The 26,834-nt window shown below is 37.1% G+C and overlaps 4 protein-coding genes across 10 annotated transcripts; 2 read left to right on the forward strand and 2 right to left on the reverse strand.

The window, feature by feature from the left end:
* The first annotated feature begins 110 nt into the window (after positions 1-110).
* LOC124638703 lies at positions 111-5,038 on the forward strand. 5 transcript variants are annotated; one of them, XR_006985393.1, is made up of 2 exons: positions 111-349; positions 4,599-5,038. XR_006985393.1 is itself a non-coding variant. In XM_047175729.1 (2 exons), exon 2 carries the CDS (start codon positions 4,603-4,605, stop codon positions 5,035-5,037), a length of 435 nt encoding a protein of 144 aa, XP_047031685.1. In that variant the 5' UTR covers positions 145-349; position 4,602; the 3' UTR covers position 5,038. The 5 variants fall into 5 exon arrangements, 4 of the variants coding, with proteins under 4 accessions (XP_047031685.1, XP_047031686.1, XP_047031688.1 ...); XM_047175729.1 differs by having other exon boundaries at positions 145-349; positions 4,602-5,038; XM_047175730.1 differs by lacking the exon at positions 111-349 and adding an exon at positions 3,444-3,594.
* LOC124638698 (sedoheptulokinase-like) lies at positions 592-6,876 on the reverse strand. 2 transcript variants are annotated; one of them, XM_047175724.1, is made up of 3 exons: positions 6,739-6,876; positions 3,118-3,404; positions 592-2,942 (listed from the first exon to the last, which is right to left on the reverse strand). In XM_047175724.1, the coding sequence occupies exons 2-3, from the start codon at positions 3,396-3,398 to the stop codon at positions 1,847-1,849; spliced, it is 1,377 nt and encodes a 458-aa protein (XP_047031680.1). In that variant the 5' UTR covers positions 3,399-3,404; positions 6,739-6,876; the 3' UTR covers positions 592-1,846. The 2 variants fall into 2 exon arrangements, with proteins under 2 accessions (XP_047031680.1, XP_047031681.1); XM_047175725.1 differs by lacking the exon at positions 6,739-6,876 and adding an exon at positions 6,221-6,513.
* Positions 6,877-7,005: 129 nt separating this feature from the next.
* LOC124638701 (ubiA prenyltransferase domain-containing protein 1 homolog) lies at positions 7,006-9,430 on the forward strand. The gene has a single exon (XM_047175727.1). It carries the CDS (start codon positions 7,275-7,277, stop codon positions 8,271-8,273), a length of 999 nt encoding a protein of 332 aa, XP_047031683.1. The 5' UTR covers positions 7,006-7,274; the 3' UTR covers positions 8,274-9,430.
* A 35-nt stretch (positions 9,431-9,465) lies between these two features.
* On the reverse strand, positions 9,466-26,803 carry LOC124638696 (ubiquitin conjugation factor E4 B). 2 transcript variants are annotated; one of them, XM_047175720.1, is made up of 20 exons: positions 26,563-26,803; positions 25,781-26,413; positions 25,003-25,086; positions 24,138-24,282; positions 23,378-23,940; positions 22,973-23,230; positions 22,347-22,593; positions 16,821-16,994; positions 15,727-15,847; positions 15,167-15,298; positions 14,515-14,712; positions 13,910-14,252; positions 13,672-13,767; positions 12,845-12,966; positions 12,434-12,572; positions 11,956-12,069; positions 11,485-11,605; positions 11,263-11,369; positions 11,079-11,172; positions 9,466-10,989 (listed from the first exon to the last, which is right to left on the reverse strand). In XM_047175720.1, the coding sequence occupies exons 1-20, from the start codon at positions 26,584-26,586 to the stop codon at positions 10,928-10,930; spliced, it is 3,777 nt and encodes a 1,258-aa protein (XP_047031676.1). In that variant the 5' UTR covers positions 26,587-26,803; the 3' UTR covers positions 9,466-10,927. The 2 variants fall into 2 exon arrangements, with proteins under 2 accessions (XP_047031676.1, XP_047031677.1); XM_047175721.1 differs by lacking the exon at positions 25,003-25,086 and having other exon boundaries at positions 26,563-26,800.
* Positions 26,804-26,834: the final 31 nt, after the last annotated feature.

Genomic DNA, 26,834 nt, shown 5'->3' on the forward strand with positions numbered 1-26,834 from the left:
AGAAAAAAAATGGATATACAAAAGAAAACAACAAAATATTTGATGAACAATATATTTCTTACATTTGATTGGAAAAATAATGCCATATTTCCACAAGGCAGCTGTTTTTATATTTACGGTTCTTGTAAAAAAAGGTTGAGTACATCACTAACTGCTGGAAATGTGTTTACATTCTGCAAGTGCTTTTTATAGATTTGAGGTTATAAGTTCAAGTTTTAACCAATTGTTAAACGATTTATCAGCAGTTTTGTAGAAAAAAACAGCTGCAGAACAGTTTTTTAACCAGTGATATTGACTAGATTCCTGATCACCAGATACGCTTACACCAAGAAAACAATTTGTTTATCAGGTAATAAATATTTCTTGAAGTACCATAATAAAGACTATATAACTTCTATAAAGTTGCGTAAAATGTTATTATAAATAACTAAAATATTTTAAACTGACATCAGACTATTTGTATTCTGGTAAATAAAAATAATTCTTTGCTACCTATAAGGCAGTTGAAACCCGCCAAATTTCAAAACGGCCATGAATAATTATAAATTCTGTCGTACTTAGGTTCTGATAAAACTCACAAATAACCAAAAGTATTTTCAACATTTTTTATTACAAAATCAGGCCATTACAATTTTGCGTACCTATAATAATAAAATTATACTTATTGCCATCTGGCAAACTACGACAATTACCAAGAAGCTCGATAGACTACCAAGTAGTAGCAATCTAAAAATAAATGTGAGAAATAGGGTGACACGATTGATGAATAACCACGTTCGTAGACGCCGTTAGGTAGTTTCTTTTCATAAAAAGTTAACTAAAATACTTAGGTACATAATTATTTTATATATTTTTAATAATAATACATAATGATTTTGCATGTAAAAACAATTTACCTACAAACAAATTACGAAGTGGAATGATTTGTCATGTAATAGAATTCAATGAAATGGTTCACTGTAATAATAATTAATTAATACAAATAGGAAATGCCAAATGAAACATTGTCTAAACTCATAATAAAAACGAGAGGGGTAATAACAAATTAACATACTTAAAATACAAGTACACATAACTATAAATATAACCATACAACAGCTGTCGTAATAAAATTAAACATAATTTAATTTATGTCCTTGCATGAACAAAGATCAATGATATAAAAAACGGGTTGTTTACATAACACTATAGTGTACTAAATTGTGTCTACTCTAAGATTATAAGGAGGTAAAGTTTGTACTTCAAGGAAAGTTTTATTGTAGCTGAGTGCAGCTTTGTTTCTACATTAAAACTGGTGTTACTGCAGTAGGCCAAGAAGCTATATAAACTACACATAAACAAGTTTGAAGTCACTTAAATCTTATAATGCTGTTAGATGCACTGTTTTCAAAATCCGAAAACTTACAGGAAGTAAAAAATTAGGCCACTTAGAACTGCTGAACTTTTCTGCTATTGTTATATTCTTTAAAAAATCCTTATACAATTAAGGATAATTTAACAAGCTTCGGGTGACGACGTGCAATTTTTGATGGTAATTAACACTTTATTGCTTGATATTTCACAAATCGTGACTTGAATGGGAGAGAAATTAGCACAATCCCGCAAAATACATATGCTTAAAATAAACAAACCATACAGCGACAAACGATAGACTCTAAAATAATTAATTGCAAGATGAGCGGCATATAACAAGAAATATAGAACTCGGAAAAGGCAACTTTTACCGAGTCCATATAAAATACTCAATGTACTCTCTTTTACTGTACAAATACAAGATAAATTATATAATTTTGCAATATTGCAATTAAATAAAATAAATAAAAAATAGCGTTAGTTAACAAGTCTACTATATAATGGCAATAGCAGCGCCTTTCGCTGCGTCTCCCCCAGACGTGAATTCTAAGGGTAAACTGTAGTAATGTTCAACAGCTCTTTGCAAAACAGCATTTCTAGACAATCCTGAACCATTTCCCACAATTCGTTTTACATTGGCATTCCGCAGAATTTCTTTAGGCATCATGTGGTGTAAGTTTTGTATTAAGCTGTCACAGAGAGATTTAAATACACTTCCCAGGTTTATGTTAGAGAGATCAATATTTTCTACTGAAGCCTTAGCAGTTGGCGAATGTCTTTCGCCTAGTAAATGAGGAGTTATCTGCATGGTCGATGTCTGAGCTTCTAAGCCCAAGCTAATAAGTTTTTCCCATACCTTAGCTTGTGGGGTAGGAAATCCTAACTCAAGCATCCATTGCTGCAGCATTTTTACAAATGTGGCCAACACGTTACCTCCGTTTAAAGATGCAGCAACTACCAAATAAGTGTTATCAAAATATGGCAAATGTTCGACTGTTTTACAGTCTAAATCTGACACGTTATTCACTACAAATGCAAGTTGAGCTGATGTTGATATGTTTAGTACAGCGTCCTCTTTGCTTTCGAGAGTAGCAATAATTGAACATTGTAAATCACCCATTGCAACACTCACAGGCGTTCCTTCCGGAATTCCATTCCAAGAGGCTTTTAAATTTCCTGCAAATTCGCCACTTTTATTAATCTTAGGTAATAACCTGACTGGAAAATCAACAGATTGTAAAATATCGATATTCCATTCATTCTTTTCAGTGTTAAAGTAGCCCCAACTTGCAGCATTTTGGTCGGACATTATAGGTGTCTCTAAATCGCAAAGCATAGCAACAACAAAATCTTGGACGGTTCCAGAATATTGGAAGTTTTTCAGTTTCTCAGGCTTGTGCTTTAGCATCCAAAGGAGAGTCGCGCATCCGTATCCAGAATAACAATTAAGATGTGAATCAGGTTTTGGCAGTGAATCTAAAAATTCTGGTTTGCACCTTATATCTTGCCAAGTATATAACGCTGACATATTTTCTCTCTTTGCTTCATATCGCATCACTACTCCGTCTTTTTCTACTTTTTCCCAAGCCCTAAAATATCAAGTTTTTTTGTTATCAAACAAATATATATAATTACAATTACAGGCCATTTATATGTATAGAGGAAACTGAAAAAAAAAACAGTAATAGAAAATAAGAAAAAATATCCTCTGTGAAAACGAATGCAGGTTAAAATATTTATTTATAATAATGAACATTTACGTACCCATCCTTCCATAGCAGAACTCCGTGCATTTGACCACAGACCCCAATCTTTGTAACATTTCGCAATACGTCTCTTGGTAGACGCGATATGCAATAGTGAACAGCTGATACTATTTTCGGCACATCTTGTTTGTTGCCTTCAATACCTTGATCACTTGGTATGTTTGCCGCCGTATCCTTATTCTGCTTAGCAACAATTTCCTTTGTGTTTGGATCGTAAACACAAAATTTCACTGATGTCGTTCCAATGTCCATGCCCAACACATAACTCTTCTCGGCCATTTTGCACTAAAATAGAATGAATAATTGCGAGTAAAAAATATCACACACGATAGAACAGAGAGACTAGACGAACCACGCGGAAATTAGTTTCGATTGCTCGATCACGGCAGCCGCATGAGAATTGAGAGGTGGGTGGCGGGTGGTGTCTGGTGGCAATGCGCCCGCATTGACCTTGTGTTAGGTATTACGTAAAAAGGTAGGTTTGTATTTTCCTTATCTCATTGAGTGGCTGATGTGTTTATCAAACACTTCAGCGATTCACTGACTTAGTGGTAATGAATAACTTCTGTTATATATTAGTTCTACGATAACAGGTGCAAATTGTTTTTTTGATAATGTAAACAAGCGCGCAGTTGTATGTTATTTTTCCAATTCCACCAAAATGTTTATTCATTCTGTATATTTAACAGTAGTTACCTAGCTCGCGTTGTTTAGTTAGATTACAAACAGACGGTAGTGGTAATTAGAATTTAGGTAAGAGCTCCTCATACTGCAGTCTAAACTGTCGGCCGATATTTGGCCCGATCGATGGTTGGCTGACAGTTTCTTTTGATATCAAAAAGTTTGCAGTTTGTGGATTTTCATAAACGACTTCAAAATAATGTCATTTAAACTGTGTACCTGAATGCTACTGCCACATGGCGAAATACAGACAGTAAATATGATAAGGAATGTAACCTAATTCTGATAATTTAATAGTAATCATTTAATTCATCGCGTGACTTTATAGTAGTACGATGAATAAGCATTTGCACTATAATGTGTGTTATTTATTACTTTTGTATGTACATATTTAGTAAGACTTGATTTTTAAAATACTATACATATACATATGTTATGTACGAATGTTAGTTTGTTTGGGAATCGAACATTAGATTCACGTCAATGGTTAAGTATTATTTAGTTGATGTAATTTATTAATTATACTTAGGTATTATGGGTAGTCGTTAGACTTTGGCAGTCTTCGAACTTTGGCGAGTAATAGCGTACGTAAGGTCTTGTGTGTCAAGTCATGTATGATACGTTTAGGATTAAGACGAGCACTCGAAACTCTTGAAATCAGATAAACCAAATATTTCCCAAAAAGTAAAACAGGAAATTCTCAGTGCTACTAACTATCTTTTGACTAATATTTTAGCCGGTGTTAAATAAAACAATTTATCTATGCCGCTTTTACTTATCACATCTCTTTCTTTTCAGAAGTATGGGTAAAAGGAAGAAATCTACCAACAGTGCTACTGATGGCTTAGTAGTTAAAAGCAAACGAGTCAACACTAATACCGATAATCTCGAATGTAGCGATAGTGAGCCTAAAAATGAAGAAACACATACAACATCTGATGTCAAACAAAAAAGGAAAAAGAAAAACCTATCACAGACAAATCAAGGTCCTGCAAACAAAAATAAAAAGATAATATTCAATGATGACGATGGTGAACCAGTAGAAGTTAATAACACTACAAATCAGAAACAACAAACTGATCAACCGCAATTTTCTCAAGAAAATGAAGAAGATATTAAAGACGAGGATATTGATAAGTTTTGCGATGAATTAAACGAAGAAGATAACGAACAATACGAAAACTGGGTTAAATTGCTAGAAGAAAAGCTTAATCCAAATAAAAAAAAGCCTAAATAATGAAGTGCCTTTCATTGAAACAATCTATTTCTAGACCGAGAAGACCTTAACTTATGCGATGTTTCTGAACGTGGTTAGTCAGTTACAGTTTATTATCAATATTCCTGAATTGGGTAGTAAAATATTACTGACATCGTGAATTACTTTATACGATGGGTAAACTACGTCAGACACTAAGCCTTGTCGTGAGGATTAGGTGATTTGCGGCTATTGATATCCACATACTGACTACTTTTCATTGCGCTGATTGTTTTATGACGTGGATTGTCCGTTTGTTTTAGAACTTTAATGTATATTTTGCTGACACAACGGCGTAGTTTCCGTATTTTATCCCGCATTTGCCACCGCGGCACCTGCGCGCGCAGCTAATTCCGAAGCTTATCACACGAGTTTTTTTACTCATGTGGGATTACTCAGTGTTAACTCACTTATAAAATTTGCAAATCAACTTGTCTAAAGGATTATTCCAATTCCACGTGTCGGCAGAACCTTAAAAATCCTCGATGAGCGCATGACAGTGGGGTCCTTTAAAGATAATCCTTTAATTTAATAATCCTTTAATAAGTTTTTGAGCTTTCGGTGAGTAGTAAAGCCTCAACCTTTATTACTTATTTACCTTGCAGCCCATTGCTAGTTCATCTCGACGATGTCTTATGTCTACAACGCTATGTAAAATTTATCTCAGCAAATGTTGCGTCATTAAATGCTCATCTAGGATTTATAAGATATCTTCATATATTAATCCTCATATAAGGTAAAATTAGTTAACCGCCGAAAGTCTCGAGTATCATTATGACAATGAAGTTAAACGACCCTTTAAAAAAAAATCGTGTAGGTATTGTACCTTCTCGTCTCTAATGCTATCAAATGATGCAGCAGTGGTGCGGAGGACATGATTCGCACTTATCAAATTCACCCACAAACGGTTAAATGTGTCGCAGTGTAACCACCACTATATACCTAAAGGAAACGACCTCTTAAGGAGCCCCTCACTGCGCTTTTAAATTGTTTTATGAAGTGCTGTTTCCCGCGGTTTCTCAGCTGAAGCAACTAATAACTGAATAACTGCGATAAAAAAGCTGATACTTAGAGTATTCAGGAGCCTATCTTTATCTACATTCATGAGGTTTGACCGCTTTTATCGTGTCAAAATAAATAAACTAATTATCGCTATTATACATACCTATAATTATGCCGATTTTTCATGACTTGTTGAAATATAAATGGATAATCCACGAAAATTGTAAGTAATTACCCTAAAACGTTGAAACAAAACAACTGAACATAAAGTTACAAAGTCGGGAGACAGGATTTCATAAATTGGCGCTGTTATCTTTTCTTATTTTGTATTACCACAAATGATCCTAATCGCTTTACAAGATATCGTATTGTACTACGTTAATAGCTTCCTACTCTTATTACAAACGACCTTGTTAATGACATGTTTTATTTGAACTGTACCATAACAATGCGTGAAATATTATTAGGTTGTTGACCTCGTCTGAGGTGAATGCGGCGACTACTCCGTTCATTCATTTAAATTTAAATTAGAAGAAATCAAATATAAAAAAAAGAATGGGATGAATAAACTACAGATACGTTGCAATTCAGTTAGTACCTAGATTTAATGAATCTTGATGTAATGAACTTAAGTAAAACATGAAATAATAAAAGAAAATACTATATTAAACATTGGTATACCTGTGATTCAAAATCGGTAGCACAGTCAGTAAAACAAGGCAAACACACGAAATGATTGTAATATTAGCGCTATCGCTAGTGATACTGATGCTGTGTTGATTGCTATTCTTAAATAGAGAACATGTCGTCAGTTATGTACCTACCTACTTTTTAAAACCGGTGTTTGAAGCGCTATAATATATCACGCTTTGTAGAACACCACTACCACAAGATGCTTTTTTTTTGTTTGTCTGTGGCATCTGTCATATGTCATTTTCACACTGAGATGACATATGACTGACAATGTCTGTTCCAGGCATGTTGACAGATTTTATACGAATGCTGTAGAATTTCGTGATTTCTCTTTGAATATCGGTCAGCAACGGTACAAAAATAACGGAACTTGCAGACTCTCAGACTCAGTGAAAAACCTGAATTTCCTCAAATCTGTGACTAGTGAAAAAAAGGTACAAAATAATGAACACCAATAACTCATATATATAAACAATAATGATAATGATACAAAAGTGTTAATGTTTCTGTGAATGAGGTAAATAATGGATAAAAACAAGAAAAACGAAGACATGGACATTCCAAATGTGGAAGGAAACTTACTGCAACAACCGAAAGAGGAAACATTACCAACTAGGAACCCGCTAATGAAAGTGCGGACTTACGTGCTTGCGTTACGGCCGTGGTCTCTCAGTGCAAGTTTACTGCCGACTTTGCTGGGGGCAGCGCTCGCGTACCGACTGCCCGGTGACAGTGGCTTCAGCTGGTGTACTTTATTATTGACTCTTTGTACAATTATTCCAGTTCATGGGGCTGGCAATGTGGTTAATACATATTTTGATTTTGTTAAAGGAATTGATAACCGAAAGTCAGATGACAGAACTCTCGTGGATCATATTTTGAGTATAGATGAGGTGGTCTCGCTAGGTGCTATACTATATTTAGCTGGATGTGCTTCATTTGTACCGCTTGTAATTTTATCACCAGCCCGCATGGAGCACTTAGCTCTAGTATATTTTGGTGGACTATCTTCATCATTTCTATACACTGGTGGTATTGGACTTAAATATATAGCTCTTGGTGATATTCTTGTTTTAGTAATATTTGGACCAGTATCTGTTGTTTTTGCCTTTTTAGCACAGACTGGAAGAGTGGACTGGCCAATAATATACTATGCCATACCACTTGCATTGAATACAGAGGCTATTTTACACAGTAATAACACAAGAGACCTTGAGACAGATAGCAAAGCAGAAATAGTAACATTAGCAATATTGATTGGGAGAACTGCATCATATTTGTTGTATGCATTTCTACTATTCATTCCTTATATTATGTTTGTGGTTGCATCAGTGCGATGTTCATTATGGTTTTTGATCCCAATGCTGACATTACCAAGAGCTTTTGAAATAGAGAGAAGGTTTAGAAGCCCTGAGACAATGAGATATGTGCCTAGACAAACAGCAAGGCTCAATTTTTATTTTGGCATGTTGTACATGATATCTTGTTTGTTTGCTCACCGCCTGCCCTTCCTACTCCGATGAAATATACATATAAATCAACAAGTAATGTACAAGGATCATGAGATATCACGTTTCCTCTTGAGCTTATGACCAGAACATTTTAGAATGAATGGAAATGAACATTTTAAAGTAGAACTGACCAGTCTTTATAATCATGATTATGTATTTAAGCATTTTATTTATGTGAATAGTAATCTCTTATAAATACAACAGCATGATGATGAGTAATTTTGTCAAGATGATGACTTTGAAATATGTGTTATTGTAAGTGCTAGCTAGATTTAAATACTAAAGAGTTTTTTGAACTCAATGTGTTATCATATTATATGCTAGAAATTGGCTCTCCAGATTAACTACCTACTACATAGGATATAACTTGAATCAGTTTCAGTTGGTTGACACTGGATTGATTGATTCAGCCCCTTACAGGAGAATGCTATCAAAGCCTTTATCTGCCTTATAGTCTGAAATGTATCAGAATAAAGGCTTATTTGTCAATGATTACATAAGTTTTAATGATTGACGAGTTTAAGATTTTGGAAGGAAAATGTCACCTTAATTATTTATTGTACAGATATAAATTATCTGGAGATTGATAAACCAGCCTTTGTTAGAAAATAGTAAAGTTAGAGACCAAATAATTTATATGTAACTTTTCCTTAAAATCTCACCGGAAGTTGTGAGCTTAGTTCCAAGATATACTTTTACTATAATTTCTTTGTTATGCAAGAAACATATCATACTTGTAAATGGCTTTGTTGTGAGTTGTTTAGTATTGAGTCATGAGATCAGCATAGTCACACGTATAATGGATTGTTCTCTGACAATGAACTGCCTTCTTACAAATGCTAAATTGTTCTTTTAAGGAATACAAAAGCAGCACTACTCCATAAATTATGGAACCTGAATGTGAATAAGTAAAGATTTAATCATTAAAATTTAATAATCTTGGTTCTGACCTTGTAACTTGCATCTATACTTTTCAAATAAATATTATCTACCTCTTATTATGTTTAAGAGCTATTAATGTTAGGGTTTATAAGAAAGGAATATTTGTGGTTGTAGTAATTTTGTAATTTGAATACAATGAAATCTCTTTATTGTGAATTGACAATAATTTATTTATTTAGCTAGAGAAAGAATAAAATTTAGTCAAATATAATTCATGGATAAGTTAATACTTTGTTTTATTATTGTAATGACAAAAACGATATTTCCTTTTATTGAATTTTATTGATATTATCAACGTAGGAGACCTCTATAATATAGAATCTTCATAATATAATGGTAAATTACAAGTCAAATTATTATACAAGTGAGACCATGTAATTTTAAGAAATGGATTTCATTCAGGAATGCCTGCTCTAAATCTACATTGAATATATTGGCAGTGACTGGAGAAATATGATAAACTTGAGATACATGTAACAAACATACTATAGACAGCAAAGTGTTGCTATTGCACAGTGTCAATAATACGAGTGATGTACTGACTCTGTGGAAACATATTATGCATGTTCCAAGTACAGATACTTAGCCGAATGGACAATACGTCGGCAAGAGCCCCTACCCGTCGGATAACAACAGGCCGATTTTGATTCTAATTATACTATTAATTGAATTATGCTAATGATATTATAATGAATACTATTACCTAATTCTCAAGTGAAAATCCATTTCAAATCATAACTAATGTTATAAAGGAACAAATCACAATGTATTAAACAATAATACAAAAATCATGTTTGCTAACAAAGACTAAACATAATATCACTATAATCAAATAGTAATCAAATCCATAATATAATTAAATACATTTTTCTAATTTTCATTTTGCACAAAAATAAGAAGTCTTCAACATTCCATACAATTCCTATATGTTTATATATTTATAACCTAATGTATAACCATTAGTTAAACTAATGCAGGACTAACAAATCTAAGATCGAAATTACTTGCTCACGTTTCATGACAGAGATGTCCTATAAAATGCATGACGACGTCCAGCTTATGTTTCACACTAAATACTCGTAAGTTGTGCTCATATATCATAGCCAGTATTGGGGTCGAGACGAAAGCACCTAGCTTACTCCAAATCATTGTCATGTTCCTTGCATCGTAGCATTTAGGCCTTTATATACATGTGATGTTCATTCCAATCAAGCATTCGTATTTAGCGTTCCACAACGCCAAACTCCATAGGTTAAGTGAAGATACAGATGTTAATTTAAGTTTTTTTATTTTAACATTAGATTTCAATAAAAGTTTATGTTATAATATTAATTTCGAGACTCACGTGCGTCGTGTTAAAGCTAAAAATAGATGCCAACTTCAGCTTTAGTTCAATTACTAAAAAAATATACAAATTTAGTAGTGGTAAGTTAAAAGTTCTTCTCACAATCGATAATACTAATGGAAGAATTTTGTGACCACACAAAACAAACAAAGGTTAAATTAACACCTGTACATAAATTGAAAATGATCGGTTCGGTCAAAAACGTTACAATTACTCGCAGTTTCTGCTTCCCGAAACATTCGCACTGAATAACATACATGGAATAATCTCACATTCATGCATACGGACAATAGTCCGTCAAAGGCGGAAAAATCCGTCCGGTAGTCTTTATATACGGGTTACGTTATATACATCAGACTTTAGTGTTGGCTTCGGACGATTACGACGTCGACGCTTTCTTTTCGCGCTGCCATTGGTTGATCTTCTCTTTGAGCTCAGTTGCTGGAACGCAAAAAGTATAGATTGGCTTAGAACTTCAGGGATAAGAACATACAGTAACTTTTCTGCTGTATTCGCAACAAAGTGTGTACCTGGACGTAGTTGGTCTTCCGAAAGTGGTTGTCGGTTGAAGGGGTCAGTGGCGCTATTCAATAAGTGACGCAAGATCACCGATCGGTCCATTATCTGAAAAATAAAAATGATATGTTAGTATTGATTTAAATTATATCTGAGGTTCGAAGTGGAAAAAGAGAACTTATATATTTTTTTACTTACCTTCCCAGAGGGCAATAAGACTGGGTCAGTCATGAGCGTGTCCATAAGCGGATCTCTGAACTCTTCAGGAGCGTCAGCAAATTCGTCGCTTTTTTGTTGATTGGATACTGAAAAAATAATCAAATTTTTTGTATTCTCTGGTATGAACATACTCAATAGTGTTTGTTAGAACAACTTTCGAAATATTATTATTTTGTAATAAGAAGTTAAAATGGAACATACTTGCAATTTGATATGCATTGTCAGCGAGCGCCTTGAAGCGCTCTATTTCCGTCGTGGTCTTGATGCAGGACTTAGCGAGCCGCACGGCTGCCTCTTCGAACAATTCTTTGCGGAATGATCTCTGGAAATACAAAAGAAGATAAATCAGAATCAGTTTTTATTTAATCACAAAGGAAGTGGGTGTTCTTGGTCGAAGATAGGTGTCTAACACACATTTGAGGCAAGTGTCTGTCGTTGTATGTGGGACCCACAATGTGGCTATGTAATAAAAATGGATGAAATATTATGTTGTGGCATAATATTTCATGTAGAATGTTAAATACGTGAGATAAGAGACGAGCATAAATTTATACGTGATTGTTAGCATTACCGATGACAGAAAGTGAGAGAGAGAGATCTGTTTAGCAGACCTTAGTAATATAGGGAGCAGGGTAAAGAGATCTTATAACCTGACTCCTGTAATGAATTTACCTCATCAGCGGCGAGCGCAGCGTGGAACTGTGGCGAGTCGAGATGCAGGTAGATGTCTACCAGCTGGCTCAGAAGCCGCCGTGGTTCCCAGCCGTACTTCTCAGGCCGACGGACCTGAATACAATAGAATAATTTATTTGGAATAACGGACTCGTTAAAGGAGACTACTGCATTATTAGAGCTCTAAAATAGCAATTCAAACACAAAAATGTTAATTTCAAATAGGCCTAAAGCTCTTCCGAAATGTCAAGCTAGTCGCGCGGTTCAAGGAGAGAAGAGTCAAAAAGATAATTGAAAGGCCGATTTTTAATTTTAATTTCTCGAAATGTCAATTACAATACCTTAGCCTAAAAGCGCTTGCTCATTTTGGCACTGGGTTTTACAATGCTAGTTTTGCTGGAAATAAACAGCTTTTGCCATCCTGGTAATTTACATGACCTACAACATTATTTTAAAAATAAAAAATGTGACATGGTACCTTAAGGTTTTTGCACTTGGGTCCGCAAAGTTGCTGCAGGTTGAAGTTAAGCATGGACGCGAGCCGGTCCACCAGCTCGGCGCGAAGGAACGGCTCCTTGATCTCCACCGTCAGATACTCTAGCATATCCACGGTTTCTCTGGAATTAGAATAATTATGTTTTATTTCATATACTCTGTTTTTCTTTATGTCCCTTGTGAACCCATCGTGACCTATATCTATATGTAGTTTGTGAACTCCTCCTATGTGCTTCCTTATATAGTCAATATTTCGATGCGTTACAAAATAAATTGATCACCGCTTGACTGCAGTGCACCGCTCGTTGTCTATTTGAATTTATGCATGTAGTATTTTCAGGCACCAACTATGTAGAGAAAATAACAGAATTTATTATTATTATATTGTACATACCTGGCGAGCGTGAGGTACGAGCGGCACTGTCGCTCGTCCTGCGCCAGCGCTCGAGCCCGAGCGTCGGCGCCGCCCGCCGCGCCGCTCGCGCCCTCCTGCGCCTCGTGGATGCGCTTCAGGTACTGCACAACACAAGCGTACCACTGTTACTACAATACCACATCAATGCTAGCAGGGCTTTTATGCCCAGCTTGCTCGGTAGCTCTATCTACTCATGTAAAATAAATACAACTCAGTTGTCAGTCGAGATAAACCACAAGCGTAGTCAGCTAACAGACGCTGTAGCCGTGCGAACCATAGCGCAACGACGCATCAGAAACCCCCCACGCCACACGCGAGCGCGCCCGCTACATTCTGTTTTTGCACTAACGGCTAATAATAACTGATATGTTCGCAAACAATGATACGATGTTCTCTGTAAGTTGGACATTTACGGCTAACAACTAAAAATCTTGGCTGCTGAACAAGCGTTGGGCATCGCTGGGAAGAAGCATTGTCCGTATGTTAAAAATTATCCTGTAAAGATGACAATTATGATTTATTGATTATTATTTATTGATTATAACAGTATTTCCCCACTATTTAATGTATGTTATTATACATATTAACCTTCCTCTTTAATCACTCTATCTATTAAAAAAACCGCATGAAAATGTTACATGTAATGTTACCGGTTGTGTAGTTTTGAAGATTTAAGCGTACAAATGGACGTAGGGACAGAAAAAGCGAGTTTGTTTTATACTATGTAGTGATAGTGAAATGCACATGACCTACAATTTTTTTAGTAACCAAACAAGACATACAAGTGAGATAGATAGAATACTAACCGTGAGACATTCGTCGAGAAGGAATGTGGTGTCGTTCATCAGCATGTTGATGAACTTGACGAACTGGCGGCCAGAGCGGGATTCCTTCACTATGGCCTGCAAAACAAGAAATACACAACATATACATATGTATTTATATACAAAAGGAAAAATAATGAACTTTAATAAAACTTTTAGTAGGAAAATTTCTTCCCAAAAACCTGATGTAAGAAAATCTGGAAAGAAACATGTTTCTTACCTGTTTATGAATGGGTCGCTCCCACATGCCTTTCAAGATGATACTGATATGGAATCGAATGGTAAACTTGTCGTAGAACTCAGTGCTCTGTCCAGTAGTTTCTATGTCTGTGTAGAACTTCATGAGAGCGCTTGGCAAAGCCGTTTGGGACATCGGATGGTCCATGAATTTCTCGTATACATTTTTCAGCTTCAGTGGCACGGATAGGTTGATCACGAAGAGTACTTCCACGATCTTCGCGACTAAGTAGGGGTTTTTGAAGAGCCGCGAGTGGCATATGGCGCTGAGAAGCCACGTTATGATCGGGTCTTCTATGTAGTCGGCCACGATTTGTGGCACGTATCTGGAATTGATTTAGATTTATTTTTTTAATAGGCTCGTATTTGACCTCTATTCCACCTGATGATAAGCGACTATGTGGATGAAGATGAAATTTTATTATACTATAAATGCGAAGGTTTGTTATGATTCTCGGGAAACTATGGGTTTGAATAGAAGACGGGTTCAAGTACTGTAATGTAGACTGGTAAAAGTGAACTCTTAACCCGGGTGCGGCTATTACTTCTCTCAGTACTTCTCTCTAAATTAGATGAATAGATACTCACTGCACAGCAAAGAGCATGAACTCCGCGATATCCTCGACGTACCACTCCGGCGTGGCGGCGAAGGCGTCGGCCAGGGCTCCGCCCGCGCGGGCCGCGTCTAGCTGCTGCGTGAGTAGGGCGCAGGCTGAGGCGTAGAACTGTAGGCTGCGACGCATCAGCTCGCCTTCTAGGAGGGCTGTTTCTGCGCACTGTTTTGACCTGATAACAATGTGGTATATGTATAAGGGAGTGCAGTGAGATTAGATTTTATAGTTACAAAATGTTAGTTAATGTTATATATTATAATAGGACATAGTTACCTGATATATACCTTTAAATAATAAAATACAAGGATAGTTCAGAGAGAATATAAGAAGTTACTTACATAAGGAATCACAGGGATATTACATAAGAATATAGTATAATATGTATAATATATAGTATAATATGTATACGAAAGTACATAAGGCGAGAAGTTTATTTAAAAGTAGATAGGGGTAATACATAAGAAAGCAAATAAGGGAGAACATGGGGTAGTACATGTAAAGATACAACTAAATTAGGTTTGTGGGCATGCGAAAGAGACCCATTACGCTAGATTAGCTACTGAGGTAGGTTACACACAGTAAGAGACAAAATACTAACAACCAAATTAATTAAGCGTGTTCGTTACCTGTGTAGCCTCTTGATCTGCCGGCGCCATCTACGCAATAGCTCGCGGTTTCGCAGCGCTGAGAAACTGTTGCGCCACTGTGGCTCGGCAGCCATCAACTCTTCTATCACTTTTTGGAGATCACGGAATGCACTGTAACAAGAAAAAAAATATATAGCCAAAATGTATAAATGCTAAAGTGAAGATTGATATAAAACTTGGTAAGAAGAATAAATAGCCAACTGGACGTAAGTTAGGTTACTTTTTTGGAAATTCCATCGGGGCACAGATGATTTAAATTTATACATTTTTCAAACTTTGTAGAAGCTGTTTATACGTGTGACGTATACAACGTCAAACTTGTTGTTTAACATTCTTTCTACCCATGTAGTTTATCGGCCACATTATTTATCTTTTTTTTTTAATTTATTTATTGGCACACCAACAGCATTATAAACAATAAAATATATATAAAAAAACATAAGTTGTTATAAAATTCTAGTTTGCTATGCCCATTATAGATGCGTAATCAAGAATAATAATAATTAAAATCTTAATTAGTCTTGTATCAGTTAACTTACCGAATGCGTCGCTGATGCGTGTGCAGCGCAGGGATAAGCGCCACGTGGTGCATGTGCAGTGTGAGGAACCAGCACACCGTCTGGAACTTAGCTTCGGGCCACTTGTGAGATGGGTCCTTATCTGGGGGAAAATAATAATATTTTTCGTTAAAAAACTAGTTCATCATTATAGTCTAACCCTTTCAAAACTATGTTGGGGTCGGTTTCCAGCCTTATTAGATGCTGCAGAATAGGTACTAGTATCTTAGATGGAGCGACTGTCTATTTCGCCGCCTCTACCTATTCCCAAGTGTCTGGCAACACTTTACTCTTGCATAATCCGGGTTATCAGATTTTCTAACCTACCCGTAAGGACTGCCAAAGATGGAAGCCGGAACCCATAAGTATACCGTGCCTTCGAAAACACTGAGGAACTGGCTAGGTAACTAATTCTCAAAAATAATGAAGCAATGATATAGAGCTACAATTTGTAATCAATTTATTTCTAGCAATGAGAATTAAAATCTAATTGTCCGTGATGGCGGTTTCGGTCAATATAAAACGAGGGGTCATTGAGCGGCTCGTCTGCGATTATGTTTTAATGCAATACATCGTAATGAAAGACCCAATTAGCGTAGGTGTAACTAATTCAGCTAGCGGCTTTAATACTGACAGATGTTGCTGACGGTGGAATAGAGAAGGTTAAGGGCACGTTAAACCTGTTTGTAGGTATTCAATATTATATCGCCCCAGCAAGTACTTGCTTTAACCGACAGTCGACCGCGTTGAAGTCAAAAGATAACATAAACATAACTTTAATGGTATTTTCTCAGTCAGTGGAAAACAGTACCTACTGTTTAGATTTTGTGAGCTGCATTAAAGAATGCCCGCACAAAATATGGGTTACCTAACGATTCAAACTTGGAAGCGACATAAATCGGTAAATATTAAATAGGACGTTCAAAACGTTAGCGAGAGGTGGAAAATACGAGTGTCCGAGACTGTACCAACTAAAACTCATGTTCCTTTCGAAGCATTCCTTATTTAAGGAAAATGGTACACAAAAATGAAGAAAATTCGGATGTTGCTAGATGATGAGATGTTAGGTAACTTACTGAGTGAATCCAGCCAGTCCTGAGCCTCTTGAGCGGTGAAGTAAAGTCTCGTTTCATCGCGCACGTTCACCCAGGAATCGGGCTGGAACGTATACAGGGGGTATACTCGCTCCAACTTGATGCGAACTGACAGCAGTTGTAGTACCGAGCATACGTTCAGCATGAAGCCGTCGCCTGAAACAATACAACATATAATTATTAGTCATCAGAGCTGTTGTAGGTACGTTTAAACCTTTATGCTTTATAATGAAATCGAAGAAAAGTAGGTAAAGGTTACGAGTTTGTGGAACTGTAAGTAGTAATCTTTGGGTCTTCTGAACTGATTTTGAAATGTTTAGAGTCACTGGACAAGTGAGAAACAAAATTGTTCAAAATCACTATTTAGTACAGCACAGACAGATTTAGGTGATATGTTATCCTTACTGTGTGTATATTATTCGTTCGTCCCAATTGCATGTCACAAATACATAATAGCATGAGTTAATAGCAAATATCAGATTGATAATTTCAATGAATAAGTCTTTTCTGCATTGTTTACAAGAACTTGTCAACAAGCTTATCGATCGAAGATTCCTGTCGTATTCATATTTCGGTATAAGTAGTTGATAGCTGTCGCACTCTGTGCCTTTATCAAGCTGTTGCCTTTAGCTTCAAGTATAAATGTAGCTAGCTCAAGATAATAACAAGCCTAGGTATCTAGAGGCACTCGTCATATAATTTGCGTGTTGTTTGCGACGGAAATATGTTTGTGTCGCACACCTGACATCGTTACAAACATAAATATTTACAGAAAACCGTCAACAAGTAGCGCTTAATGTTTCGATCCAAATCTTGGAAAGTAAATGATTTGGACGATTGCCAATACAAATTCGTCTAATAGACAAGGCGAGGTGAGCGACATTTGAACGAAATATGTGGTCTATTTTCGCCAGTCATTACTAGCAGTACTACGCACATAACGCTTCAATTTATTATCGTTGTCAGTGAAGTGATAAACTCGCAGTAACGTCTTTATCAATTAGCTATAAGGAGACACAACTGACTCCGTTTCGACGAGCTCTTGGCAAACATTTATAAATAAATAAAAAACAAAGTAATTTTGAATGCAAAATATGTGTAATTACGCAAATTGTTTGAAAAAAAAAATATCGCATTAGTGCAGCCACGAACTGAATTCCAATGCTTCGATGTAGCGTATGATAGGAGGAAGATAAAACTTCTCGACGTTATTTGCCTGCATTTTTAATTACATACAATAGCTTAAGATGCGGTTTCTCCTTCGAACTCGGATAAAAACTAACCTGTTTGTTATTGTTGCCTGATGTATACTACATAGCTTTGATTATAAAAATGTCCTACATAGTAGCATAAATATTTAGACATCTCATAAAAGGCGGCAAAGAATGATTTGTAAATAATATGTAAATATAAAAATAAAATTTCCTAAAAAATAATGCCAAGTCAGGCTTTTTGCTAGTAAAGTAACATTTGAAAATGTCCCGTCATCTCATCGCAACGCTGAATGATTTGCCAGCTCCGAGAAAATCATGACTCTACGTTTTTTCACAAAGATACATTGTCACCTGTCCACTAACTCCAAATTCATGTAAATGTAGACTTTTTTGATTTTTTTTTCTTTTTCTTGGAAACAGAGACCATCTTCGTATTTTTCGACTAGGATTCGAGTTACTTAATTCTAGTATAAAATCCTGGTTGATTGCACCTTTTATATAATTACAACCAAGACCACTGAATCTTGAAAATTATTGTAGCCAGCAGTTTACATATTTCTTTTCATATGTCATTGTTCATTCATTTTAGTGCAGCGCCATTCATTATAAAGACGAAAGTTTTGTTTATACTATCTCCCAGCATCTCGTTGTATTAAACATCCGTAGTAACAATGTCCGAAGATTAACTAGTACATATAAAATATACAATGGATAAACTGCTGGTAGAATTCGGTTTCTTGATATAATAACTACAAAACGTCCCCAATTTTATAAGAGACCTCGAGACCTAGTTCAGGCAACAAAAATTGAACAAAAAGACAATTCTGCTAAATATATTGAAACTTTTTCTTCGAGACGACGATGAATAGGTTTTTGAGATTAGCGTGTTCAAATCAAATAAATTAATCATTCAGATTTATAGTAGGTATTTGTATCTATATAAATAGGTATCGTAAGTCAATGGATGAAGCCTGTGTTCCAGTGGCGAAGGGTGGTTTAATGAAATAGGGAAGCCGCAGCAAAAAAAAAACTGGGGGGGGGGAGTACTCAGGGATGGGGGGGAGAGGTAATGGATGTAATTTCTCAGTCCACCTTTTAGCACTGACTGAGAGACTGATAGTTTGAACATGTTTTCTCGAGGAATTCGGCAGATTATTAATATCTATAAAACTTTATTATCTTTAGTTAGGTATATTAACTACTAGAATCTGAGAAAACTTGGCACTAGAAACAATACATTTTAAGTATTTAATTTACAACGGCCTGTTAGCCATTGATATTTATCGTAGGTATTTATCCGTCAGGACGTTAGTAATTTTAATATAGACGTAATATTGGTAGGTAATTCACCCGAGCGGCGTGCCCGAGTTTTATAACACGTTTTTATTCTCAAAACTTAACCTTGAAAAATAAGTTCCTTCCTAAAGTAAATAATCTGTCGGAAAACAGTCTAATGCGATAAATGCTATCCTAGTTAAGTTTTAAAAGTAGGTACACTAAAAAGAAACCTGATGCCAACTGTCTACGTATCAAAATAACTCAATTCAACGTAGGTATCTCTAGGGACACGAAAAAAGTATCGATGCTTTGTGGTATCGAGTACATTCCAGTTCGATACCGATACTTTTGTACTCGATACTTTGCATTCGATACTTTTACTCAATAAGTACTTTTTCCCAGGTATCGTATCGAATGAAGAATTTAATTTAACAGCGCTTTCTAGCTCACTACTACTTATAAGCTACTACTTATCGGCACAGGTTTCGCCACTTTCAGTAGATCCCTTAAAACAATGGGAAGATATGAAAGTAGTATTCCCAAAATAATATAAATTGGCACGAGAATATATATCAATCCCTGCGACGTCAGTACCTTCAGAACAATTATTTTCTAAAGCAGGAAGTACCATCACAAAAATTCGAAACCGCTTATCTCCAAAAAGGCTCAACAAACTTCTATTTTTAAGTGACTGTACGGAGGAGGAATGGTATCTTTAATCTACTACGCGGGTGAAACTGTGGGACACTGCTAGTTTTTAGTATACCTCAAATAACTTAATATTGTACATTTTCGATTTGTTTCATTCATTCCATTTTCTATTATTCTATTAAAGTGTACCAATACCATTTGTTTTTTATGTCCTGCTGAACTGAAGTAAAACTGACATTATTTACTGACTGATATTGACCAAGCAAATTTTGATCTAAAAAAGTACTCGATACCTTGAAGTATCGATACTTTTGTTTCGATACTTTAATGAGTACGATACTTTGTTATCGATTCTACTCATGAGTACGATATCGATACTTTTGCTTCGATACCGTGTCCCTATATCTCTATTTTCACTAGGTACACACACTGTAGTACTGTACTTCTTGTACTGAGTACCAGGTCGGTCACACGGTGCGATCGCGGGGATTATAGTTCGGCCATTCAGAGAATGCGTTCCTGACACGTCGCGATTGAACTGACGACGTAACTTTGCAATGGCGTTGCAGTTACGATAAAAATATTTTTGCTGGTTGTTTACCGTTTTAACAATTGAGGAGCATTAAAACAACATTATTATATCAATAATCAATGAATGTTATAATTTTGTGCCAAACTGAGTGTCAAATAACTTGGTAAACAATATTTTTCTAAATCTATACTGCGCTATTACAAGGTTATGTCAGCGGTTTATATTTTGTAGTGCTGTGCTAAAAATAACAGGCAAGTATCGTAATCTGTTCTTATACAGTTATAATATAAAATAATACCTTTTGATTTTCTTTTTACTTTTATGAAATATAAAAATAAAACTATGACCAAACCGCATTTTTATACTTAGATTAAAAATGGTAACCCCAAATGGCGTTATGGGCCGCCATTTTGTGACGCTAAAACAGTCGTCCGTTGTCGTTTCGTGCGCATAGACCACGTTTTTCAAGTGTTTTCGATCTGTTTTTATTTGATTACCCGGCTTTTGTTAGACCGAGATATCAGGATTGATTCTGTTATTGATAATAATATAATTATACATGTAGGCGAAGATGATGATGAAGACACCACCTCCTCAAGCAAATCGGAGTCTGATTAATATTCTGTTCGCACATTCAATTCAATGTACTTGTAACAAAGAATAAATAAAACAATTTTATTATATGAATATTACCTTTTTTTGGTTTCCACTTAAATAACTAAAATATAAAACAAATGATTCCGCCAATTTAAAACGAAAATAATCTTAAAATAATGCGGCGGTTCATTTTGAAGGAACGGTAACGAACTCAGTGTTATGTTGTGCCCATCACTATATAGTCGTGACTAACTGATAGGTGTCAGGAACGCATTCTCTGAACGGCCGAAGTATAGTAGGGAGTAATGATACAGCCAACTACTTAAACAAAATTATATACTTGGTGAATTCAAAAAAAAAAAATCCCAACTAGGGTCATTAAATCGCGGAGAATCTTAACAGCGCGATTCAGGATTTGCATAAAAATGCACAACGCCATCTATGTTGACATAATGTAACTAAAACACTTCAACTAACATAAAATATTGTACACACACGAACTATGTTATTTCCAAATGATACACACACTAATAAATTCAATTAAATAATTCAACGAACAAATTGTTAATGATATTATCTAAAACAAAATAAGAACAATGAGAGTGAATTTGTCTGATTTGTTTGTTTACATATTTGAGAGCTCTAAGCGCTGTCACTCGCGCGTAGACAGATATAGCTACTCTACTCTTGACGCGTTCTTTCTCGTTCACTCGCGAGTTTTGAAAGCTGGAAGCCGCTCCGTGAGCCGGCTTACCGCTCGCCCATATGCCGCGAACATCGCGCGGCGCGGCGTGGATGACGTCACGCAAGCGTAGTTTTGTATGGAGGAGGAAGCCGCGGCTTGTTTAGTAGGAGCAAAATGTTTCAAGTAATTTATAGACAATTTTTTTTACGGTGGTAGGCGTTTTGTTATACCTACATTTATATTATTACCTACATTTACATTTATATTATATTATTATTACCTACATTTATACCTACATTTAAATTGTGCAGTTTAAATGATTATATTAATTATACCTATACCTATATTATAACTTATACCTATGCTTCTTTCTTGAAATTCGAAAGGGAAGCCGATGGGAATCGGCTTATAAGGACGCCTCGCCACTGCTGTGTTCAGTAATGATTTGTCCTACAACTGAGATTAAGACGGAGATGTTTGTACAGGGAGGGTGGCGCAATAGAACAAGCAGTATATCGGAAGATCGTAATCAGTAATGTAGTTATACTGACCGGCCAGAGATCTCTCGTCGGTCTGCAGCTGCGCCCTGCGCTCGTTGCGCTGCAGCAGCGCGGCGAAGTAGTTGAGCAGCGGCTCGCGCGCGTCGGGGCACAGCAGGATGTTGTGGCAGATGTTGTGCAGCGTGTTGCGGCTCGCCTCCACCTCGCGCTGCAGGGCGAACGCCAGGCTGCGGTCCCCAGAGCCCGTCGCGAACAGGCGCTCTGCCAGCCGGGGGTTCTCTTCCGCGAATAGCGATATCTGTACAACATTATGACTAACTTTACTTCTCAAAATCCCTACCCTCAGAATGGTAGCTACTTAGCTAGCAAGAGGCAAAGAAATCGAATTGTTTATCATCGCTCAGCCATTATCAGTTTCAACAAAAACGAAAACTGAGACCTATGTTGAGACAATAAACTGAAATCAGAATTTATTCATTGTCATGAAAATGAAAACAGAGGACTTTTGCTTTGTTTACAAAAGAGTTTATTTTAAGCCATACCGCGGGCAGACTTGCCTCGTCCATAATATGGTTTAAAATAATAGTGTTATCGACCCACTAAACTTAAATGGCCGCATATTTACATTTGTGCCTTGAGTTGGCAAATGACTATACGTTATTTGAAAATCCACATACCGCAAAGAAGGGTCCAAGGAAGCTGACGCGCGCGATCTCCCGGCCGACGGCGGTGGTGACGGGGTCGGGGCACAGGCTGGGCAGGCGCGCCAGCAGCTCGGCCAGCGGGCGGCGCGCGTGCCGCGGCCCCGCGCGCAGCTCGCACAGCGCGCGCAGCGCCCGCAGCGCCGCGCCGCCGCCGCACGCGCCGCGCCCGCCCAGCGGCGACACCGCGCGACGCATCTCCTCGCGGATGCCCATCACTAGCGGCGTGAACACCTGCGTACACCGCTTGCTCATCAACGCTCGGCTCCACTCATGCCAATCATTTTTTATCAGACAATAGCTTCAATAACAGGAGCAAGTAAACAATAACAGAAAATAAACGTTGATTCATCAGTAGTCATTTTGAAAATGATTACTCACCTCTTCAAATACTTCCTTGTCGTTATATGTAGCGAGTAGCAGCTCGGGTATGAGCCCGGTCGGCGGGGACACGACCAGCATGTAAGGCAAAAGTGCGGATTTCCTGCACTTCTCAAGTTCGAACTTGCCTTGCAGCACTAGCACTAGGTGGTTCACTAGTAATGTTCTCAAACTCTGAAGCAAGTCGCTCAACGGCGGCTCTGAACTCTTCTTTGAGTGTTCTCGTTCATATGAATTGATATTCGTGTAGAATCGTACGATGTAGCTCACTGCTAGACCCTGTGTGGGTATTGTCTTAGGTAAGGGCAGCGACGGTGCAGGACAATCTGATTTATCAACCTCTGTCTCCGAGCCGAGTGGGCCACTAGTTAACATATCGTCCCCACAATCTTCACTAGGCCTCTTTGTAGTTTCGGTAATCGCAATTAGCTTTTGGTTCAGTGGATCTGAACCATCAGCTATTTGAGTTATAACGTCCATCAAAGCCTCTGATGCTAATTCATCTAAACTTAGTTTAGGATTATCAAGAAGTGACGCTGCCACCGACGGCACAAATATACCACCTGAAATAAACAGTCTGTTAGCTTCTAAAGGTTAAATATGAAAAATGAGTTAGTTATTTTGGGTTTATAAAGAATGGTTGTAACATTATTTTTCTACTCTGGGTCAAGCACCGTTGTGAATCGCAGTCACGCAAACTTCGCTTTTCGCAATCATGAAGAGAGAGAAAGATACCTGTTGATAAATACGCGCAACAAACCTGCACTATCTTCTGACCAGGACACCTGTAGAATCTTGGCGACGATGTTTCTCAGTTGTTCCTCAGTTAGCTCAGTGCAGCTCACTGTGCGAGACCGGTGGATTTTGCGAGCCGGGGATGCTGTCGTGTTGTCGTTGTCATCCACCTAGCAAAAATTATTCTTTCTTGATCAAGTCTAAACTATTTAGTATAAATAGGATAGTCACAACACCGTCATGCCCAGACTACTGAAAATATAACTTGTGGCTACAATTCGCAAGCAAAGTTGTTGAAATAATTTTCTTTAGAGTTCCGTACCAAAAGGGTAAAACGGGACCCTATTTACTAACACTTCGCTGTCTTTCTGTCCGTCCGTCTGTTACCGCAGGCCGTATCTCATTGGCATAATGTGACAAATGTGAGAATTTTTGGCCAGTTTATAGATAATGGCACGGAACCCTTACTGCGTGAGTCCGACTTGTACTTGGTCGGAAAGACAGTCCCTCACTTTTCTAAATGAGAATGACTGTAAGAACAGGAATTTAGTAATTTATTCAATACATATTTTAATTATTATGTACAAGATATTTATTATTTAATGTAGAAGCAGTAGAACAGGGCCAATTGGAGGGACAAACTGGGGTAAGTGAAAATTTGCTTACAGCATGTGAGCCGCAGATAGTAAGAAAAAACATAAGTCCTATTTCCATATTAACTATTGTTTCCACCTGGGCAGATGTGTAGACAGAAAGTATTGTTTGTCAGTTATCTCTTCCTTCCAATGCAGAAACTAGACGACTTGATACAAATACCCTTTGCAGGTTGTCCATAAGCTGACTAAATTTAGATCTGTTTAACATTCAAACTTTTCTTTATATGCCTTCACCTGTAAATTTTTGGGAAAGTCGTCGTCACCACGCCTGCGCTTCATAGGCCTGCCTCGGCAACGACGTACATCCTCAGGCACACACTGTGATTCAACTTTATTTGAATCTTAATGCACTAAATCACACATAGGGTAAGACCATCAGATTTATTCTGGATTGTATTGTCAGTTAACGGCCAGATTAGTCACAAAAGCTTAGGCCCTAGGCCCCATGTTCACTGCCTGTTACAGTATTATTTGCTTTTACTTAAAATAACTTTATAGTTTTGAACAAGTATGAATTATTTGTATTTTTTCTCCCATTATTGTAAACCTGATGATCTCATGTTTTTATGAACTATCATTTCATCATAATAACAATAAATCAGTCAATGATTCATAAACATCTTGAATGAAGAAGTTTTGAACACTTTCAACGTGTGGAAAAACTAGTACACAGAACTACATCCACTTTATGTAGCTGATGGGGCAGTTATACAATTATATTTATTTCTAAATAAATCAATATTGAGCGTGTATCATTACCAACAGATTTAAATTTCTTGTACAATTCTAAACTATCCAAACAAAAAAAATCTACTATTCACTTCACTTTCTGTAAATGCATAACTGGCTTTATGCAATTCATTAAAAATTTCTTTTAATACTGTTCATATTCATCAGAAATGTTAGGCATGTAAAAGCATAAAAAATATTCAGTTAATATATATTGTAAGTGGCAAAATAGTGTTACCAAATTTGTGAGCATAGCAAATTGTGTATTATGTAAGTTGCTAACCTCCATTGGTTCCTGCTGTGGTTCTGATTGTGAATTCCTCTCTGACACATCATCAACTTCCATGGAGAGTGACCGTCGCGAGCAACTGGGTGAGGCATTACTTGGCCGAGGCCGCACTGGTGACGGTTCTGCGAACTGTGCTGGAGATATAGACCGTGAAGTGCTGTCCTCTCTGGTTGATGCCCCTTCTGAGCCTCCCACTGTGGACTGTGGTAAACTGGCTACTCTCACGGAGCCACAACTCAACAATGTATCTTCACCCATAGAGTCAAAACTGTTGTACTGTCTTGTTTGTGACAGATCTGTCATTTTGGTATCAGGCATTTCATCTAGCAAATTGTTCTCTGCCTTTTCCGTGACAATGAGTCCATCCGCTGGTATCTTTGACTGGTCATCTACTTCACTTTTTACTCCTTCTGAATAGTTTGGTTCTTTGTTTGTGTTGGCAACTTCAGGGGTGGAGGGTTCTGTGGAGCTACGAGGAACTGGTGCGGGGGAAAAGCGAGCTTGTGAGGAGGTCTGCAGATCTGGCGAGGGCATCGACGCGCCTGGTGTGACCGGGGGGCTCGCTGGGGACGGCGCAGAGCCTGCGCCACTGAGCGCGGCCAGGCGCGCAAGGCGACGTCTCCGAATCTGCAAGCAACCGACATGAGGTCCTGCTGCACGTGGATGAACCTTATGCACGCGCCAACATCAAACACCAACGCTTTGTTTTGTTACGAAATTAGATTGGCCATACGCATTACGCCAAGGTTCGTTTACAAAACAAATTTTCTACTTACCTCTTCTTGACTCAGCTCACTCATGATTGATGATTACTATTCTGTACGTTGAGCAGCAACTATTGAAACCACTATTTCACTGAATTTAGTTTCAAAATTTTGGATAGGAAAGAAGAGCAAGCCTCACAACGGCGAGTCAGTCACCTCGCTCAGCTGTTTGACGTTTGTGGTTGGTACAATGACGAGAAAGTATTGAAAATACACGCGTCATCCTTGCCTGAACTCAAGTCCCAACAAAAGCCTAAGTATTCTCTCTCTTTCTATCAGCATCA

This window comes from Helicoverpa zea, chromosome 18, assembly GCF_022581195.2.
Source record: "Helicoverpa zea isolate HzStark_Cry1AcR chromosome 18, ilHelZeax1.1, whole genome shotgun sequence".
NCBI classification, from domain to species: Eukaryota; Metazoa; Arthropoda; class Insecta; order Lepidoptera; family Noctuidae; genus Helicoverpa; species Helicoverpa zea.

What these genes read in the sequence shown, in the direction of transcription:
- LOC124638698 (XM_047175724.1), bottom strand. Translation starts at nt 3,398, where the DNA reads ATGGCCGAGAAGAGTTATGTGTTGGGCATGGACATTGGAACGACATCA. An exon ending in GTTCTGCTATGGAAGGATGG is followed by an intron (nt 2,943 to 3,117) that starts GTACGTAAATGT and finishes TTGATATTTTAG; the next exon opens with GGCTTGGGAAAAAGTAGAAA.
- LOC124638696 (XM_047175720.1), bottom strand. Translation starts at nt 26,586, where the DNA reads ATGAGTGAGCTGAGTCAAGAAGAG. An exon ending in ACTTTCCCAAAAATTTACAG is followed by an intron (nt 24,283 to 25,002) that starts GTGAAGGCATAT and finishes AATTTTTGCTAG; the next exon opens with GTGGATGACAACGACAACAC. An exon ending in CCAAGTGCAAAAACCTTAAG is followed by an intron (nt 12,070 to 12,433) that starts GTACCATGTCAC and finishes TATTGTATTCAG; the next exon opens with GTCCGTCGGCCTGAGAAGTA.
- LOC124638703 (XM_047175729.1), top strand. Translation starts at nt 4,603, where the DNA reads ATGGGTAAAAGGAAGAAATCTACCAACAGTGCTACTGATGGCTTAGTA.
- LOC124638701 (XM_047175727.1), top strand. Translation starts at nt 7,275, where the DNA reads ATGGATAAAAACAAGAAAAACGAAGACATGGACATTCCAAATGTGGAA.